This window comes from Emydura macquarii, unplaced genomic scaffold, assembly GCF_026122565.2.
Source record: "Emydura macquarii macquarii isolate MOO-44397 ecotype Brisbane River unplaced genomic scaffold, CSIRO-AGI_Emac_v2 contig_1253, whole genome shotgun sequence".
Classification (NCBI taxonomy): Eukaryota; Metazoa; Chordata; order Testudines; family Chelidae; genus Emydura; species Emydura macquarii.
Genome location: NW_027131390.1, coordinates 59,386,313 through 59,404,743, shown reverse-complemented (window position 1 = coordinate 59,404,743; position 18,431 = coordinate 59,386,313). Strand labels below are relative to the sequence as shown.

At 43.4% G+C, this 18,431-nt stretch overlaps 1 protein-coding gene and 1 long non-coding RNA gene across 2 annotated transcripts in view; one reads left to right on the top strand and one right to left on the bottom strand.

Annotated features, from left to right (window-relative positions):
• Nucleotides 1-705: 705 nt before the first annotated feature.
• Nucleotides 706-18,431, top strand: part of LOC137154114 (uncharacterized) — a 36,400-nt gene continuing 18,674 nt past the window's right edge. The window contains exon 1 of the long non-coding RNA XR_010920078.1: nucleotides 706-725. This is a non-coding gene — a long non-coding RNA (uncharacterized lncRNA). The remainder of the gene's footprint in view (nucleotides 726-18,431) is intronic.
• RFTN2 (raftlin family member 2) overlaps nucleotides 14,731-18,431 on the bottom strand; it is a 50,148-nt gene continuing 46,447 nt past the window's right edge. The window contains exons 10-11 of the mRNA XM_067549835.1: nucleotides 17,174-17,447; nucleotides 14,731-15,213 (exon numbers count right to left, since the gene is read on the bottom strand). Of these exons, the coding sequence (XP_067405936.1) occupies nucleotides 17,178-17,447 (270 nt within the window). The 3' untranslated portion in view covers nucleotides 14,731-15,213; nucleotides 17,174-17,177. The remainder of the gene's footprint in view (nucleotides 15,214-17,173; nucleotides 17,448-18,431) is intronic.

The window sequence follows — 18,431 nt, the reverse complement described above, 5'->3', positions numbered from 1 at the left end:
TTTAGAAATCTAACCAAACTTCCGCTTTGTTTTATGCACTAAAAATTGTTAAAGGGAAAAAATATAGCTTGAGGAGATTTAAATTCCTTATGCATAGTATAAACTACTGAGGTTTAAATGAGCCAAAACTCTGTTAGGTTTAGACAAGCATAATTAAGAAAAACTGATAGCTGAATTGGTGTAGCTGCCTCTAATACGAAGAAATTCCCAGTCACATACAAAAACGACCTCAACTTTACAGAGAAGCCACTAGATATCTGGATATGTATATATAGCATCTGAATTGCGGAGGTGTTTAAGGTTTTTTGGGTTTTTTTTTTAATACTTGTTGAGGTACTTGTCACAAACTGTTGTGAGAATGAATTGATTACATCTATATGATGGATACAGTAGAAATATTGTTTAGACGCATATTACCAGGATCCAGAAGCAGTGAGAAATTTTATATGTTGTGATATATCAAGGGCAGAGGGTGGCAGGAGAGTGTGCGAAGGGAGGTATATCAGCCCCAGGATGATCAGGGCTTTATTCCCTGCAGCCTAACTGGAGTCATGAGGGGACAATTAGGAGCCAGCTGGGGCCAATTAGTGATCAGCCAGGTGCTCCATAAAAGGGCTCCGCCCCCCAAACACACAGTGCACAAGGTGGAGGAAGCAGAGATATTGTGCTGAGCTGAGCGGAGCAGAGCAGCAAAGTGTGGGAGAGCAGAGGAACCCTGAAGCGAGGTACTGAGCCCAGCAAGGGGCGGCAAGGACATAGGGCCGGAGAGGCCAGAAAGACTGAGGGAGGAAAGTAGCCCAGGGGAAGAGACTGTGGCTTCAAAGTACAGAGCCAGCAGTATACCACTGTGGTTCATAGGGCCCCTGGGCTGGGACCCGGAGGAGCGGGTGGGCCCGGGTCCCTCCACCCCTCCCCCAGGGAAGACAGGGTGACAGGCACTTTCCTGGCCCCCCAACAGGAGCGAAGCACAAGATCCACTAGAGGGAAGCTGGCCATGGGCCACAATGTGGACAGGAAATAACTTAGGAATTAGAAAGTGTATGACTTTTTTTTTTTTTTAGAAGCTTATAAACAGTTTAATTATATTCCAAACCTCTACTTTTAATAGTTTTTAGTGTATTTCTGTTAGGGTGTACAGATAAGGGACCCTTTTATAGCTCTCACATGTAAAGTCAAATTCCTGTTTTGATACTGTGTACTCAAATTAGTTATCTGATTTTTGGGTAGAGAATTAATCAACGTGCCAGTAAATAATTCAAGCTTGATTCTTAATACTATTTCAGTAATTTGTAAATACTAGTTTGCATAAGAGAGAAAATACTTTGCATAACTGCTGAAGATGTAAATTGCACATAAGCAGGGACACTGGAGTATAAATATGAAAACTTAATGACTTCCCACTAGGCTTAGTCTTCCTGATTAGGTTTGTAAAGCAACAAGAATTCAGTCTCCTATATTGAGAAAGATGCTGGTTATAGTATTTAAAAGGAGTGGGTATGTATCGTAATACAATAATTGCCCTTTGTGCCCCATCACTTCATCCAAAACTAAGAACTTAAATGTATATTTTCTCTTTAGTGCATGTCTGGCACTAAATCTTATACATGAATGAACATTAAAATGCAATAAAGTATTTAAAGGTGCCTAATGAGTATTCTCAAAAGGTACTGCAAATCTCCTCCTCCTCAAACAACACCGCTTCAATTTTTCAAGGAAAATTACAGACTTTTATATACAGGTGGTTGCAAGTCACACAGCTCTTTTTATTCAGCATTCTAAAGGACACTAAACTTACTCAGCATAATAGTACTGATGACTAGGACTTTTGCAGTTACTTCTGTTTATAATGTCCACAAGCTCTCACACTAGATGGGTTTAAGTTCTTGTTTTATGTACTTTTTGAAGTTAGGGGATAAAAGTCTGATGCCTTTTTATTCTGCCACTATACTGCTATATGACCATGGGCAAGTGACTTATTTGCTGTGCCTGTTTCCCCATCTGTAAAATGGTGTTAATTATAGTCACCTATGTGACTTGAAATTAGACAAAGGTTTCTGACCAGAGGAATGAAGTTCTGGAACAGCTTTCCAAGATGAGCAGTGGGGGCAAAAAATCTAGCTAGCTTCAAGACTGAGCTTGTTGAGTTTATGGAGGGGATGGTATGATGGGACAGCCTAATTTGGCAATTAAGTGATCTTTGACTACTAGTGGTAAATATGTGCAATGGCCTGTGATGGGATATTAGATGGGGGTGGGTTCTGAGTTACTACAGAGAATTCTTTCCTGGCTTGTGAGTCTTGTCCACATGCTCAGGGTTTAGCTGATTGCCATATTTGGGACTGGGAAAGAATTTTCCCCCAGGGCAGATTGGCAGAGGCCTTGCAGGTTATTCACCTTCCTTGGCACCATGGGTCACTTGCTGGTGGATTCTCTATACCTTGAAGTTTTTAAACCATGATTTGAGGACTTCAATAACTCAATCATAGGTTAGGGGTCTATTACAGGAGTGAGTGGGTGAGGTTTTCCGCCTGCGTTGTGCAGGTCAGACTAGATGATCATAACGGTCCCTTCTGACCTTAAAATCTGAGTCTATGCAATACTTTGAGATCTAAAACTGAAAAGCTCTATAGTGCTAAGTATGATTAATATACTGAAGCTTTAGCTCAAGCTAGAGATCAGGTTTGCTTGCACAGGCCCCACCTGAGAGAAAGGTAGGGTTTTGTGTTCTTAGGTGCTGGCAGGCACAAGCTCCTTCTGACACAGTTTCCCTCTATGTGCCTCAGCTTATTGGCGAAATGGAAATGAGGCCTATCTCCCACCTGCCTGAGTTGGATTTAATTTATATTTTAATCTCCATGTTTCACTGAAGCTTTAGGCGGAGAGATAATTCCAACTTAACTTTTTAGTGAGGGGGTGCAGAGGGAAATAATTTTTAGAGAGAGATGCTGTCTTAATCCTAAGTATAGTTCAATTCTCATAAAAACTTTAAGCCTCCCCCCCCCCCCCCCCCCCAAAAAAAAAAAAAAAAAAAAGACAAGCTCTTGAATATATGCAATGTTCATTGGATACTGGGAGAGGAGGAAGAATGAAGAAATCATAAACAGAAAATGTTAAATAAAAAGTGACAAAAAATAACATGGATGCTGATTGCAAAGAGCACAAGGGAAGGGGAGGGTTTGAGACCAATCCATTCTAACCATACTTTTAAATTGTGTGAATGACTGCACCTTTCTGACAATGTTTGTGACTAGGATGAATGTTAAGTAATTCACATAATCCAGTTTATCATTACATGAAATGAAAAACATGTAGACTTTGCTGATTTTAAAGATACATTGACTGAAGGTATAGCTTGGTCAAGGCTGTAAAAAAAAAAAAAAATAGACTCTTAAAGTTGCGTTCCTACATCCTTACTGAGGCACCTGAATAAATGGCCTGGTTTTTTTTGTTTTTTTTTCAAAAGTGATCAGCATCCTGCAGCTCTCATTAATAAGAAGAGTTGTTGGTTGCTCAGTAATTTTGCTCCCAATGTTTAGGCACCCAGTTTTGAAGGGGCCCATATTAACAGTTGTTGCTGCCTTTAAGCTCTTTTTTGATGCATGATCTGGTGCATTTTATGGGGTAAATGTTCAATGCTATGCTTCAAAATAACATCTGCAACTGTTGTATACACACAAAGGTATTTGTATGCACAATTCAAGCAGTCACATTTTTAACTATAACTTCACAAAAGCACAATTGAGCTCTACCTATATAATCACATACTTATGCAAAACCTGCAAGAGCAAGTTGGAAGGCACTTTTGTGACCTTGGTGCCCCACTTCAGCTGGTCACTTTCTTTGAAAAAATATTTTGTTTTAAATAATGGTGTGTGAATAAAGTCCTTATGAAAAGTTGTATTGGGACATCACAAAGTCCTCTATTTGGCCAAATAACACATACAGACAGCCACCTACAGGGTAAGGTACTGACTACCTACCAATATGCTTCAGCCCTAATCTAGTGGAGGGTCACTTCATATAGAGAAGATAATTCAGGCTCCATGTGCATTCAATCCTTGCATTTCTTCTGACATGGTTGCCAAATCATTTCAGCTGTGGCAGTGGTTTTATTTTTGTGGCTCATTAAGTGGGCGCTACTATATTAAGCAATGTTATCCTATACAATACTTTTCACCCATACATCTCAAGAGACAGTGTGGAAGAACCTGAAACTCCAGTGAGTTTTCTTGCTTCACTATCTCCCTTACTCACCTGATGTGTGGAATAAGCATATTCCCTTTCCTGCTACTTTTGTTGTAGTTAGGAACAAAAGGAGCTGCTGCCCTGATAAAAAGGGCTAGTTGGCCTCTTTTGACTTGGCTAAAGGAAAGTGAATGCTGTGGTTTCTCTGTGTTATCAGCTACTCTCTTACCCAGCTCCTCCCTGAACATGTGAGTATTTTGAGGCACATTTGCTTCAAATAACTATCCACTGTCCAAGACATAAGCCAGAGTTGGCACCTGGCCACTAATTGAGCTACCATGGCTTATGGGTCCAGCTTTCCAGAATCCATGGATCCATCCCCCACCAACATAGTGGCTGTAGGTAGAGTTATTTTCATCATGACTGACTTGAATCTATCGTGGTTGTGGGGGTCATTAGATCACTGTGGGGCTTTAGAAGTACATTGTTACCAGTGAGGGTTCAAGGGTGGCTGCTGAAGCCCCTTCTAAGTGTGTTTTCTATGTTCATGCCAGCAGGATTTCTTAGGATGAAATCCTTCTCCAGAAATACTGCAGCTGCATTAACTTCAGGGAAAATTGGGAGAATCTTTGGGTTTTAGAACCTTGTAGGATTTCAGGGATTGCTGACTGAATCATTTCCCATTCCTCCCTAGAGCTTTCTTCAAAGGATGAGTCTACAGAAGGTGGTTAATTTTGTCTTTGGGTTAGATAGGAGGTGTTGTCCCTGGGCTTTACCCTGCTCACCTCTCTCTGGTTGATTTCACTGTGGTCACTACTTTTCTCACAATTTCATACATGCCTGGCAGAAAGAACCTCCTCTGGCTTGGGGTTATGATCCAAAGTTGAAAGTTTGGGAGGAGCCAGAGCTTATGGAAAGAAATTAAGATCCAGAATGATTTTGGCCCTTTTTCCTTTTGGTGGGAGAACGGGTCTCTTTTTGACTACAGCATCTCTTTGGGTCATAACCCTAGCAGGGTGCCTTTAGCACCGTCATTCCTCAACACTGTACATATAATTGTAGGGAAATGCAGGAGAACATCCCTAAAAGGAAGAAGAAAAACCTAAAACTGTTCCCAATGCCTTGCTAATTTACTTTGTTACCCAAGTGAGAAGTGGAAATGGGAGCCTGCAGCTTTTCTCTTTGGCGGTGGACTGGATGGAAGAGGAATTTGGGGGTATTTTTGGAGTTTCCTTGGAAAGTCATTGATTGATTGATCTTGGTTCGGTTTGTTGAGTTCCAAAAGTGGAAGAGGACTGACTTGATCTTGTGGAGGTGTCGCTTGAGGCGGTTTGGGTGGTGGGGAGGCCTGAACAAGCTGTCTAGACTCTGAGATGCTTCCCTTGGCTGAGTGAGGGCCTGAGAATGTCTCATAGGTGGAGAAGCTCATGGCCTTTGGCTTACACCACCCAATGGAGAGGAGCACGGTTGGTGGTCCTGTTCAGGGAAAAAAGCCCTAGAATTGTCAGTTCCCTAAGGAAAAGGCGAGAGAATGATGAAGGGTTTTTCACCTTGTTGCCCCAAATAAGCTACTAAAGCTATGTCCACACTGCTGGAGGCAGAGAATCTAGAGTGAGGGTGGAAAGGGCCTGGTCAAACCCTGAGCCTCACAGACATGTCTAAACTGCCTTTGGCATTTGCAGGGATAGGCGCAACTCAATCTCTTGGACTAGGCTAGGGGTCAGGATTCAGAATGATTGCACCTGGTCTTTGGCTTCTAGGACCAGCACACTGAAAAAAGAAATAAATTAGTTTTTGAAGTCCTCGTTTATATCCTGTTTCAATTATAAAAGCATACATCAGCTGAGAGTCTAAAAGTAGTCAAGCTTGTGGCACATTATTGGTGAACAGAGCCAGACTGGCAGACACACTTAGCAGTGTTCACTAGCTGTGTGAACTCTTTGCTACTGAGGTATCAATATGCCCTTGTTACAGGAGCCAAAATATGTCATTTTACAGCTGTCTGCTTTGTCATTCCTCAGCACTGACCGCCTAGCTATTGCTGCAACAGGGAAAATTTGCCATAAGCAATGTCTATTTAATCTCAGTTCCCAACATGCCAGAGTTAGTATGTAATTGTACCCCAGAATGAAGTTAAATAAAGGATCTAATCATCACTTGGTTAAAATCTCTGCCTGCTGGCATGTTTTCAGTTCTAGCAAGTCTGTTAAGTATAGCAGCAGTGCCAAAAGCTTCACAAGACATTCGTTCTTCATTGGCTCTTCCTTTACAGTCTGGTGTTAACCTGAGGGGAATCTCAGGATAGGCCCAAATCACGGGTCTCAAACCAAAGCTTACCAGGATGCTGTCAGATTAAAAATAAGTTTTAAACAGCACATTTTCTTACCAATACCAGCTTGATTATTGAAAATGAAAGAGGAATCAAGCAGGAGGGGAGAAAAGATACAAAGTCCATTAGATAGTCTGGCACAGAACCATGGAGAATTTTGAATAAAATGAAGGCAATTTTGAATTTTTAGGTTAATGCACCAAATTTAGAGGTGAGTATAAGGAAGTTAAACTTCATTAGACTTACAGCAGCATAGACTCACAATGCTGAAGTGGAAATTATATCTCACCTCTGAATGTGATCCAGTACCATACAACTTTAGATCTTTAACGGGACGCTGCCAGACAATTGAGGTCCCAAGTTCGTTTTGTTTAAAAACTGGAGGCTGAGGGTTACAAAAGCTAACAAATGTTGTTATGAATACTTTTCTTAAAAACATTCCTCATGCAGTACTGCAAGCCCAAATATAACAGCATTATGAAAGGGCATTAAAACGGGAAAATGAGCAACTCTAAACACTGGTAATGTCTTCCAGTACCTCAGCAATTTTATTTCAAGTTGGTGTCTGTCTTCAGTTTTGGACATCTCTTTGCTGTGCTTTAAAGAGGATTGACACCTGGGAGGAGCTAAATATAGCCATTGAGCCTACAGATATACAAATTTAGCCATTGAGCCATTTAACCTTTGGAAAGAAGAACTTTTACAAAAAATAAAAATATGTTCCTGATGGCATAAGTGGGGAAATAATGCCAAAGTCGCAACCCAACCATTGTTCAGGTTCAGTAAGTTTGAAACACTCTACTCTCTTTGAGCATGAGGGATATCAGGCTCTTTCCCTTTTGCTTCAGGTTTCCTATTGGTAGGATGGGAGTGATCTGCTCCTCCTGTTTACAAGTTCCTTTTGGAACATAATCTGCTCTTCTGGTGGCAGGGTGATCTAATCTCTGCCTCTTCAGGCAGACAGCCCTAAGGAGTGATCTCTTCTATCAGTGACACCAGCTGAATAGCAAGATCCAGTTGTTCTTTCTGCTGGACTCTAGTAACAAACTACATATTTTCAGTTTTTAAACTTTCCTCATAAATTAATCCCTCTAATCCTCAACCATTTTTGTTGCTTCTCTGTGATGTTTAGCAGAACATTTGGAACAACATCTCCTTTCAGCATGAGCCAAAGTGTTGACCTGTCAACTAAATCAAAAGCCACTTTGATGTCAAAATATGCCACATGAAGCAGGTGATTAATTCTTGGTGCAGCTCTGCCAGAAGCTGGATGGTAAGGACAATGTCCACTGTTGACCACCCAACAGCAAAACCTGATCGGTGTGGATGATATCTGGTAAGGAACGGCTGCATCCCATCAAGCAGTGAGCAAAGTCCTTTCCAGGGATCGATAGCAATAAGATCGGCCTGTAGTTGCCACACTCAGTGCGAGATCCTTTGCCATCGCACATGGACATTATAATGCCATTTTTCCATTCTGCTGGTACTCTGCCTGACACCCATACTTTTAAGAACAGTTGATGAAGGCCAATGCTTACTGGTTCCAAGGCATCTTTGAGCAGTTCGCGTGGAATACCATCACGTCCAGCAACACGTCCATTCCCTAACATTTGGGTGGCCTTTTGTAATTCCTTGAGTGATGGACGATCAGTATCCAGCCCTGGAGCTATGGTTGTGCAGTTTTCCAGGTCACATAACTCTAAGCAGTTGTCAGCAGATCTGAGGTTCAGCACATTTTCATAATGTGTCTTCCATATGCCCAGGACCTTGTCTGTTGATGAGTAGGGAGAGTGATCTAGTTTCATAATGAGGATGTTAGAAGGCTGTTTACGGCTGCCAGCCAGGTGCAGGATGGCTCTGTAGGCCATTCTCTGCTTTGTTGGCCAGGGAGTTGATGGAGACCTCACATTCACAGTTTGCTGCAGCCCAGAGAATGCCTTCAGATGTTTATGGTCTTGGATGTCTCCTGATTGAGTGATTCTGTCTTTTTCATTAATATACCAAAGGCCTCTTCAGAAAAAGCAAGATTTCTTGCATGACCGCCTGAAACTGATTGTTCCAGTGGTAGCTTGTAATACTGTGTTACAAATACCACTCCAGGGGACCTCCATATTGTCTGAGAAGGTATCAAGGTTACATATATGATCTTTGATGGCCTGTGTGTATTTCACATGTTCAACAGGCTCCTCAGAAAGATGTTGGACATTGTACTGTTGGTGGATGTCTGACTTGCGAGGAGTTGGAAGATGTGAGAGATGGGCGGCTTTTGATTTGTTTGATAGTTCAGCACGTCGGCTTGTGCTGAAAGGTGTTGGTGTTCCAGATGTTCAGCTAAATCTGGTGTGTGATCTTCACACTGACATGGGTGTGAGAGTGCACCTTGGTTTTCAGCTTTTGCCACATTTCTACACATCCTCAATGCATTCTCTAGATGGCACTATTCTGCTGAGCTATCGACTGAATATTATGACTTGCTGCTCCACATGTCGGAATCAAGGTTGGTCAAGAACTGTTTACTGACCTAGACTAGGCAAACAATGCTGCCTTGCTTGTGGAGAAGTCACAATTTGTCCTGCCCTGTAAAGTCTCCAAGATACTGCCTGCACTATAGGGGTTGATGTTGCATGGCAGAAACCAAGTTCCAGAACTTCAGAGCTGGGACACTAGAACCCCCCAGAGTAGGTGGGGGTCGAGTACCATGGAGCGTTCTTCTACCTAAGCTGCAAATAAAGTTCAAAGGGTTGCAGCAAACTGGACTTTCTTTTACTAATCAGTCTTAATGCCTCCTGCATGAAGTCTACATCTTGCTTATGGACACAAAAATGACTTTGGCTGAGACAAGGTTCAGGATCTATAAAACCTGTGTATTACCTATATTTCTATATGGGACCCTCTTACAGGCAGACTTGGAGTGCTAAAGGCATTCTATATGTGCCATCAGTGCCAAATAGTGAGCATAAAGTGGTTTGACTTCATGTAAGACATCAGTCTCTCAAAGTGGTGGTTTTCCTTTAATTGCTCATTATATTCAAAAGTGGCCATGTTGCTGGGATGGACAAAAACACCCAGCACACCATGCTCTCAAATCCTCCATTGATGGATGAAGGGGTGCATGCCTTGACCTGACATGGTGCCCCCTGTAGGGACACTCCAGAGATTTGTGGATTCACAGGATTGCACCAGATCTGGGAACTTCACTACATGATGCCTGGTGTGACACCATCAGCCATGGTCACTCTGGCTGCCGCAGTGGTTCTTAGAAGACTATACATGATTGATTGATTTTGATCTATGACTTTCCTCCAGTTCCTTTCTCTGGTATTAAGGTACCCAGAACTGGATGATTTATTCTAAGTATGGTCTCTGTACCACTGTCTGCTCAGCAATATGTTCCCTTTGTATATGCAGCCCATAATTATACATTTTTTTGTTGTCATACCACAATGCAAGTTTATAGATAATTTGCTGTTCACTATTGCTACACTTCCCTTTCAACATGCCTGCTTTCCCAATAATATTTCCGCTTGTTGTTATTTTCCCCCAAATGTACTAGCTGGCCTTTGTCCAGGGTGAATCTCTCTAGGTCTCCTATTATTTCCTCTATCCTGGCTAGTGATTCCAAAATCTAACGTTGTTTATCCCCCTCAGGTTATTAGGGGCTCAATAGTGTTCTCAATGCCCCATTAAGCTGATGGGGGTTAAGGGCACTCAGCACTATTTCCTGGGGATCGGACACTAATATATTCCTACCAGACCAAACTCCAATCTCAGCAGAACCCCATAGTGCATCTTCCCCCAAGTCTATACTTGGCACTTATTATTGAATGGGTTTTCAGACTGTTTCCAGTGTGGGTGCCAGTGGCTCACGGAGAATTCATATGAATGAATATTCCGACCAAACTTTCATGGGACAGTGTGTCAAATGCTTTACTAAAAGTAAAAATATTATAGCCACTTCATTCTCTTTGTCCATTAAGGCGCCAATACTGCAGTGAGCTGTGAAACTCAATGCTGTATCAGGGCCTAATTTTGTAATTTTATTAAGAACAGCAAGAAGGTGGTTTGAGGGGTGGGGATGTGAGCTGCAGGGCGTATCCTCGGATGACTATTCCGAAGACCCAACAGTCTGATGTAATGCTTGCCCATTCTTCGTAGAAGGGCTTTAACCTGTCTAAGAAAGGACGGGACGGATCCAGAGAGATGGTAGGGGTGCCATCCTCGGGCACACCATCAAAATTGTCCTTTTCTATTGCCTGAACCTTTGGGGGGCCCTTGTTGGGAGGCTGAGGATGAGCTACGGGGCCAGTTACACCGTCCGAACCCCTTGTTTCTGTCTCTGCCCTTATGAGGCTGAAAGGGCCTAGGCCGTGACCTAGGTTGTTGCTACACCTGGAGCCACGACTGTCACCTTGAGGCTTAGGGTGCATAGAGGCCCAAGGAACGAAGCGTGGCCCGCGAATCCTTAAGGCCATGCAGCTTCTCATCAGTTTTGTCTGAAAACAGGCCTGACCCATCGAAGGGGAGGTCCTGAATCGACTGCTGCACTTCCTGTGAGAGCCCCAAGGACTGCAGCCATGAACACCACCTCATGGCGATAGCAGAGGCCATAGCCCTGCTTGCCATGTCTGTAGCGTCACTGGCGGTTTGGAGTGCCGCCCCAGCCACCATGATCCCCTCCTCGAGGACTGTGGTAAAGTCCGCTGCCTGCTCCTGGGTCAACGCCTCAGCAAACCACCTGAGGGAGACCTAGAGATTGAAGTTATACCTGCCCAGTAGGGCCTGGTGGTTTGAAATCCTGAACTATAATGCTGCAGTTGAATAAACTTTTCTCCCAAACAAGTCCATTTTTTTTTTGTTGTCCTTGTTCTTGGGAGTGGAACCTTGGTATCCCTGCCTGTCACTCTGATTGGCCACATCCACCACTAGGGTTCCTGGGGCCAGGTGTGTAAAGAGGAACTCGAACCCCTCAGCAGGGACATATTTCTTTTCGGTGCCCTTTGATGTAGGGGCTACTGAGGCAGGGGTTTGCCACAGGGCCTTAGCAAACTTCAGGACCTTGTCATGAACTGGCAGGGCAACCCTTGATGGGCCCTCTGCCCCAGAACACCGAAAAGGGGATCCTCCTCCTCTGATAGTTCCCTGACCTCCAGGTTCAAGTTAGAGGCCACCCTTTTCAGCAGCTCCTGGTGCGCCCTGAAATCTCTCAGCAGTGCCCTGTGGTCCCTGGAGGCTGCTTCGTCTGGGGAGGAGGAGGAGGACTGTGGGTGCTCGACCCCCTGGTGACGGGGTGGCCCTGTGGAGGGTCCCTCCCCTGGGTCCAATTCCTCATCCGAGGAATGGTCCTTATGTTCTTCGTCTGGTGCAGGGGGCACTGACTGCATCCCTGAGGATGGGACGGACACTGTCCCCTGTCTCATATGAACCCCCCATGGGCCCTAATAGGGCCATTGCCAGGGACCCTGGGGCCAACCCGGGGGTGGCATCAGCACCGGCTGATGAGCCTCCTGGTGACGTCGGCCGGACCCTTGCGCATCCTTGCCTTTCTGGGACCTGGAGCCATTGGAGCGGTGGTGTCGAGCCCATCTCCGGCCTTTGCTGCTACACGCTGGGGACTGACCCCTCAACAACTCCGAGGAGGCAGATGAAGATCGCCGCCGTCTCCACGAATGGTGCCGACACGAGGAGGAGCGCTCCAAGAAGCTCGATGTGGAGGTCCGTCGTCTCAGCACCAACAACTTCCGGTGCCACTTGCCCCTAGGGGACCGGGAACAGTGCCGTCAGGTGCCTTGCGGTGCCGAACCCAACACCGAAGACTGGGATCGGGTGGGCGAGCCCTTCGGTGCTGGACTCCCCGCCGGTGACAGGGTTCAGTGCCGCCTGGACGAATGGCTCGGTGCCAGGAACTGGGAGCATGAACTGCCCCTGTGCCGCGAGGTGGCCCTCAAGCGGTGCTACCTTGCCTGTGTTGCCTTCAGCATCGGGGACTGACCTCGGTACTGCGGGGAGGAGCCGCTCAACGAGTGGAACTTGGAGCTGTGAGGAGAGCTTCCATGTTTTACCCTCAGTGACCATCCGGCAGGAGCAGTTTTCCACCCGTTAGGGGTCTCAATCAGCCTTCATGGGGATCTAGCGCGGGTTTGCCCCGAAACACTGGCCCTCTCTCCCTTGGCGGAGGGGGGGGACAGAGGCGTGGGCAAGGCCATCCGGGCTCTTGCCGCCTGACAAGCCTCCGGTGTCAACGGTACCTACAGGGGCACTCCCTCACTCCCAGGAGTCGGGGGGAGGCTCCCTGCTTGGAGATGCAGGCACCGGAGCAAGCTCTACGGGCTGTGGCTGGTGCACCTCCGCACTCAACCCCACCCGTATCGGTGGTGGGGGGGTGTGTGCGTGCACCATGCGCTGCTGCCTCTTTTTCTTCGGCACCAGGGATGCCTCCCTGCGCCGAGGTGCGCTCTGCAACGAGGAGACGCTCAGTGCCGAAGTGGAACGTGGTGGCTCGGAGGCCAGTTGGAGCGCCACCTGCATCAAAATGGCTTTCAGTCTAATGTCCCGCTCTTCCTGAGTCCTAGGCTTGAAAGCTTTACAAATCCTACACTTCCCTCCCGTGCTGCTCTCCCAGGCACTTGAGGCAGCAATCGTGAGGGTCACTAACTGGAAAAGCCTTGCTGCAAGCTGCGCAAGGCTTAAAGCCAGGTGACCCAGGCATGGGCCAGCCACCCTAAGAACCTAAGGGCTTCTATTCTTTATCACTAACTACTCTACTTAACAGTACTTAACACCTAACTAACTAAACAACAACAACAAAGTTCAACAAGGGGAATGGTACTTGCGAGAAGCAAGAAACATTCCAGCAACCGTCAAGGGCGGAAAGAAAGAACTGAGGGGCCAGTGGGTCCGCAATGCCTCATATACCGCGGCATGAGTGCGGGGCTCCAGGGGGCATTAGAGCCAACCCTACGGAGTCTAAGGGGAAAAAAGTTCCGGGAACTGTGTACGCTGGCAAGCACTCACCGATATTGGAATGGACATGAGCAATCACTCGAAGTAGAACCAAAAGTGCTGGAGCTCAACACAGCTATATAATAATTGTAGAATAAGCTTATAGGAGATAGCCTACCACTTTACTATTTGTCAATGGGTTTATAAGATTTGGAAAGGATATACAGAAGCTGGTAAAATATTAAAGCCTGATTATCACTATCTAAGAAACAAAGACTGAGCTTAGGTTTTATGTTCTCTACTATAGGATTTACTACCATTAAGTATCCCACAGGCTAGCCCTATCCCACAAAAAGTAGTTGGATTGGAGCTTTTATAACTTGAAAAAAGCTTTGTTTGCTTATTACAAAGTTCTTGGCATATTTCAATGATAAATTTGCCTGATGACTTCATGTGAGTGTGTGTGTATTTTAAGCTGGTTCTGCATATTTGACTACTGTCAAAAAGTGAAAACCAATATTAAAAACTTAATAAAATTCTCTTAAGTATGTGAATAGCGAAATCATAGTTTTTAAGAATATGGATAAACAAAGTAAATCTACCATTTTATTTGTAAAATAATATATTCCAGGCTGTACTGTCAGAATAGCTAGGAACTCATGTTACATGTGCCAGTTATTTGTCCTTCTGCCTTATCTATACAATATACCTATCCCTCAGGTATATTATTCTCTAAGTATTTATTGTATATAAACAAATGACATTAAAATAGTTATTCTGTTTACAAAGTCAAGCACTCAAAAGTTAGGAAATGCCAGATTTATGACTGCCTGTGGATTTGGCTCCCTGGTGCTTATGCATTATGGTAAAGTATGATCATATGCTTTTTTTTTCTGGAGGACTCTTGCTTCAATCAGTACACAAGGGGAGAATTAACATAAATCTGGCATTTCCTAACCTGCAAGTACTTGACTTTGCAACCTAAACCACTTCTTTTAATGTCATATTTTTTAAAGGAAAAAAGTAATTTTTATGTGCAACTGTAACAATTCCCCCCCCCCCCCCCATTACTTGTTTCCCCCTCATCATCATCATGGTTTGAACTCTGAACTTTCAGCAATGCAAAACAAACTACCAAGCTACCAGACTAACTACCACAGCTGGCTGCAGAAGTAGGCTGTTATCCTAGAGGCCCAATCCTCCTCTAGGATATGTGTTAGATCTCTCTGTCCCCTCCCCTTTAGGATGTGTAGGGAGTTTCCCCAGAAATGGGATGAGATGCTGCAGTCATGTGCTGGGTCTGTGTGGCTGAGGGCATGGGGAGAGCCCTATCTAAGTTCTTCCCTCAAAATCCCACTGTTATAGCTACTCTGGCAGTTCCCAGAATACCTAGTTGTGTGCACTGCTGAGGGATGGACTTGGCTTATAAAACTTTCCAGTTCAGTTATTATTTTGACATACTGCCAACGTTTTCCTGAGGAATTCAAGTGAGAGAAGGAAATGGCAATTTTAAACCATTTATAACTCAGCCAAACCTGAATGGAATTTCATGGGACAAATAAAAGGCACATCTCTAATTCCAGTGTTTGTCTCTGCCAAATTCAAATGCTTAGAGGTGTTAGAGCATCTCAAAGCAACCAAACAAACCTGCAAGAATCTTCTACAATGGAAAAAAGTGTTAGGCAGCTTAAAGGGAGGGATTGCTACCAGCTCCCATTACAATTACTTCATTCTCTGACGTGAGTTATTCTTTGGATTTTCTGTAAAAACAAAACAAAATGCAGAATTGAATTGAACTGAAACAGCAATAAACTTTTCCCCCATTCAGTCTTGCTTATTACACAGTAATAACCTAAACATGTTCTCACCACCAGCTGTGGCCCCTGAGGACCCCCTTATCATCCCTTCTGTACTCTGTGGAATTACACCATCCTACCATTTTAGGACAGCAGACTCTTTGCAGTTAGTTAATGCTGTTCTCTCCACTGCTGATCTTCACTGTGGAAACAGAACACAGTGGCTTTCTTTAAAGTACAAATATTCTACTGAATTATAGGCACTTCAAAGGGGATGTATATGATAATACTAGAGGGGAATTTTGCTTGATGTATCATATGTGCGAAGTGGTAAGGAATGAGAAGGGTCACAGTTAAGTGAGGCCTTCCTTCCATCCAGCTGCAGTAAGTGGATCTTGATTATCATTTAATTACATTTCTTTAGCACTGTGTCATTTTCTTATTTTGGCCAAGTCCCTTCCCATCAATTTAACTGAAATTAGTGGTTGATCCTGTTAATCAAATGCCTTGTGAACGTACGTGTCACAGCTTGTACTTATAATGTCCATAACAATGTTTGAATAATGCAAGTTTTAGTTGCAGTTAATCTCCTTTATCATCAGCACATGCATTTTTCTTTGGCTTCGCCCCTCCCCCATCTTTTTCTCATTTAAAATCTTGGCATTCTTTATTATTTAAATGGCAACTTTCTATAGCCAATGACTGAATTACAATACCAGCCTAAAGAACCCAACATTGATCAGAATGAAGGATGAAAGTTTAATTTATTTTTATACCAATGATTTGGTTCCAGAGGTTTCTAACAAACTAAATGGCTGATCAAACCAGGCAGTGACTGAATTAAGTATTATTGCAATACAGCTGCAGAAAATCATTCTCTTCCAACACAGCAACATCAATGTTAAGGCCTCTCAGTACTCAAGCTACTTGAGCTAATCCCCTTGAGGTTTTCCAGCCAGGAACTTTATTAACAAGTGAATGCATTTTACACACAATGATATATGTATTCAGTTGAGACAGAGCTTTTATATTTTCATATATAATCCTATGGACCAAATTTTGCCTCCCCACATGACTGCCCCCAAAACAGACCTACATACAAGCAGTATTATTGTGTTCCCATAGTCTTATTGGCAACACTCTTTGCACAGCTTTCCAGGTGATCTGTTTCCATTGACTGGTAAGGTCATTACTTAGTTGTGCTCAGCATGTCCTTGGAGGCCCTTTGTCTTAGCTTTGGATTGTCCCTAACAGTTCCTTTATTTTAGATGGAACTGAATTAGAGCAGAAAACATCCACCACACACACTACCATTGCCCCTGGTTTTAATGGTGTGCATGAATGCAAGCTGGAATGTGACTGTGTGTGTTTAGGTACATCCTGCTCCTCTCATGAAGACTGAGAGTGCAGCACTGACATTCCTAGGCTTAACAGCTTCTGGATTTAGACAATGCAAGTAAACTGAAAATTACAATTAACTTAAAAGGACAGTCAAGTACTTTATTTATAGTTTTAATTTTGTAAATCTTTCAACATTTGTGATAATCTCCCTCTGATACCATATGTGATACCATTTCCCCCTGCTTGTGGAAAGGATTAAGTTTTCCCACTCCACTGTTAGGACAAGCCATAACTGATCTGCCAAGTTTGCTTCCCTGTTGTTATAAGCATCATCGAGAATATCATCAATGAAGTTACCAGAGTTCTAGAAATGCAATGTTCCATTAAGAACTGACATAAAACCAAGGTATTTTGCAGTAGTAGTAGTATTTGCTATCAGCATAACTCTGTAAAGAAGCAGAAAACCTATAAACATGAGTCTTGGAAGGCCAGAGAATCATGCAAATGAATATAAAGTAATGTAGCAAATTCAGTCTTTACATTTTTTAAATTATTTACAGATCCCTCCAATGCAGTTACTTACTTGGTCACATACAAGTGACCTGAGTGACTCCATCTTCCTGCTCAAACTGTCCATCATCCAGTTCCCTTAGCACACTATCACTGCTGTTGAATCCTGAGAAGCTTTCATATTGGGCAGATCCCTCCTTGATCCAACACTGTTTAGAAGGAGATAGATGAAACTCATCAGGTGGATGTCCCCTTTCTGGATGGCGAGAAGTAGCTGTGTCTAATCCAATACTTCTGCTAGCGGCTTTGCCTTTCTCGTCACTTCTGAACTGCCTTGTGGATTTCTTCTGAAACACGAGATATTTGAGCAGTGAGTTAAATAGAGAACAGGCAAAAAATTGAGTTAGAACCTGGATTTCAGAATGAACAGCTAAAAAGATTAAAAAGGTTCAACACCTAAAATGTAAGGATTTAATTTAAGGAATAGCTTCAGAGGAAATTTATGGGACGCTATAGGAATGTTTTGGCTTATTCCAGATATATAGATGCCATACATTACAAACTCCTTTGGCATATAGATATGCTAAATAAATATATAATAGAAAATAATGTATTCAATTTAAGAAAAGAAAGGAAGAGCCTCAAATCAAAAAGGCAAGGAAAGACACTGTACAGAATTATGGTTAGAGCAAGCACACAAGCACCCATTTTAATAGAAAGTAACTTATATTTACAGATTCAGAGCCACTTACAAACATTCACTAACTGTTCCTCATTTCAGCCCTGTGAGGTAGGTACAATTATCATTAGAAGAAAAACATTAAAATAATATGAACCTGTAATCCAAGAGGCCACTCAAATATTACACCTCTTCAGATAAAGCAAGGAAATCATGGGCCAGAGTCACAAAACTGTACCGTCCCATCATAAAGCCTGAGGGGTGAGAGAAAGGTAACTGACAATTTCTAATGTAATGCTCTCTTCAGAGTGGGAGGATTTGTAGGGTCATAGAACAAGTTTGGGGTATTCTCCCCAAAACTGTGCAGATCCTTGCTGCTAGCTGCTGAGAAAAGTAGGCTGCATAAGCTGCTACCTGGCCTTAGGCTGAATAGAATAGCCTCTGGGGCAGGGCTTCCATATTCTTCACAGTAGAGGGGAGGATAGGAGCTAATATTTAAAAAAATACCATCATTTCCTTTACTGTGTTACCAGTAATGCCTCAGATTAAGTCTAAAATAATTAAAAATCTAATTTACTTTCCAGCATTATGGTATAGTGTTGCCAGCTCTCATGATTTTTATTATGAGTACTGTGATATTTGGTGTTTTTCT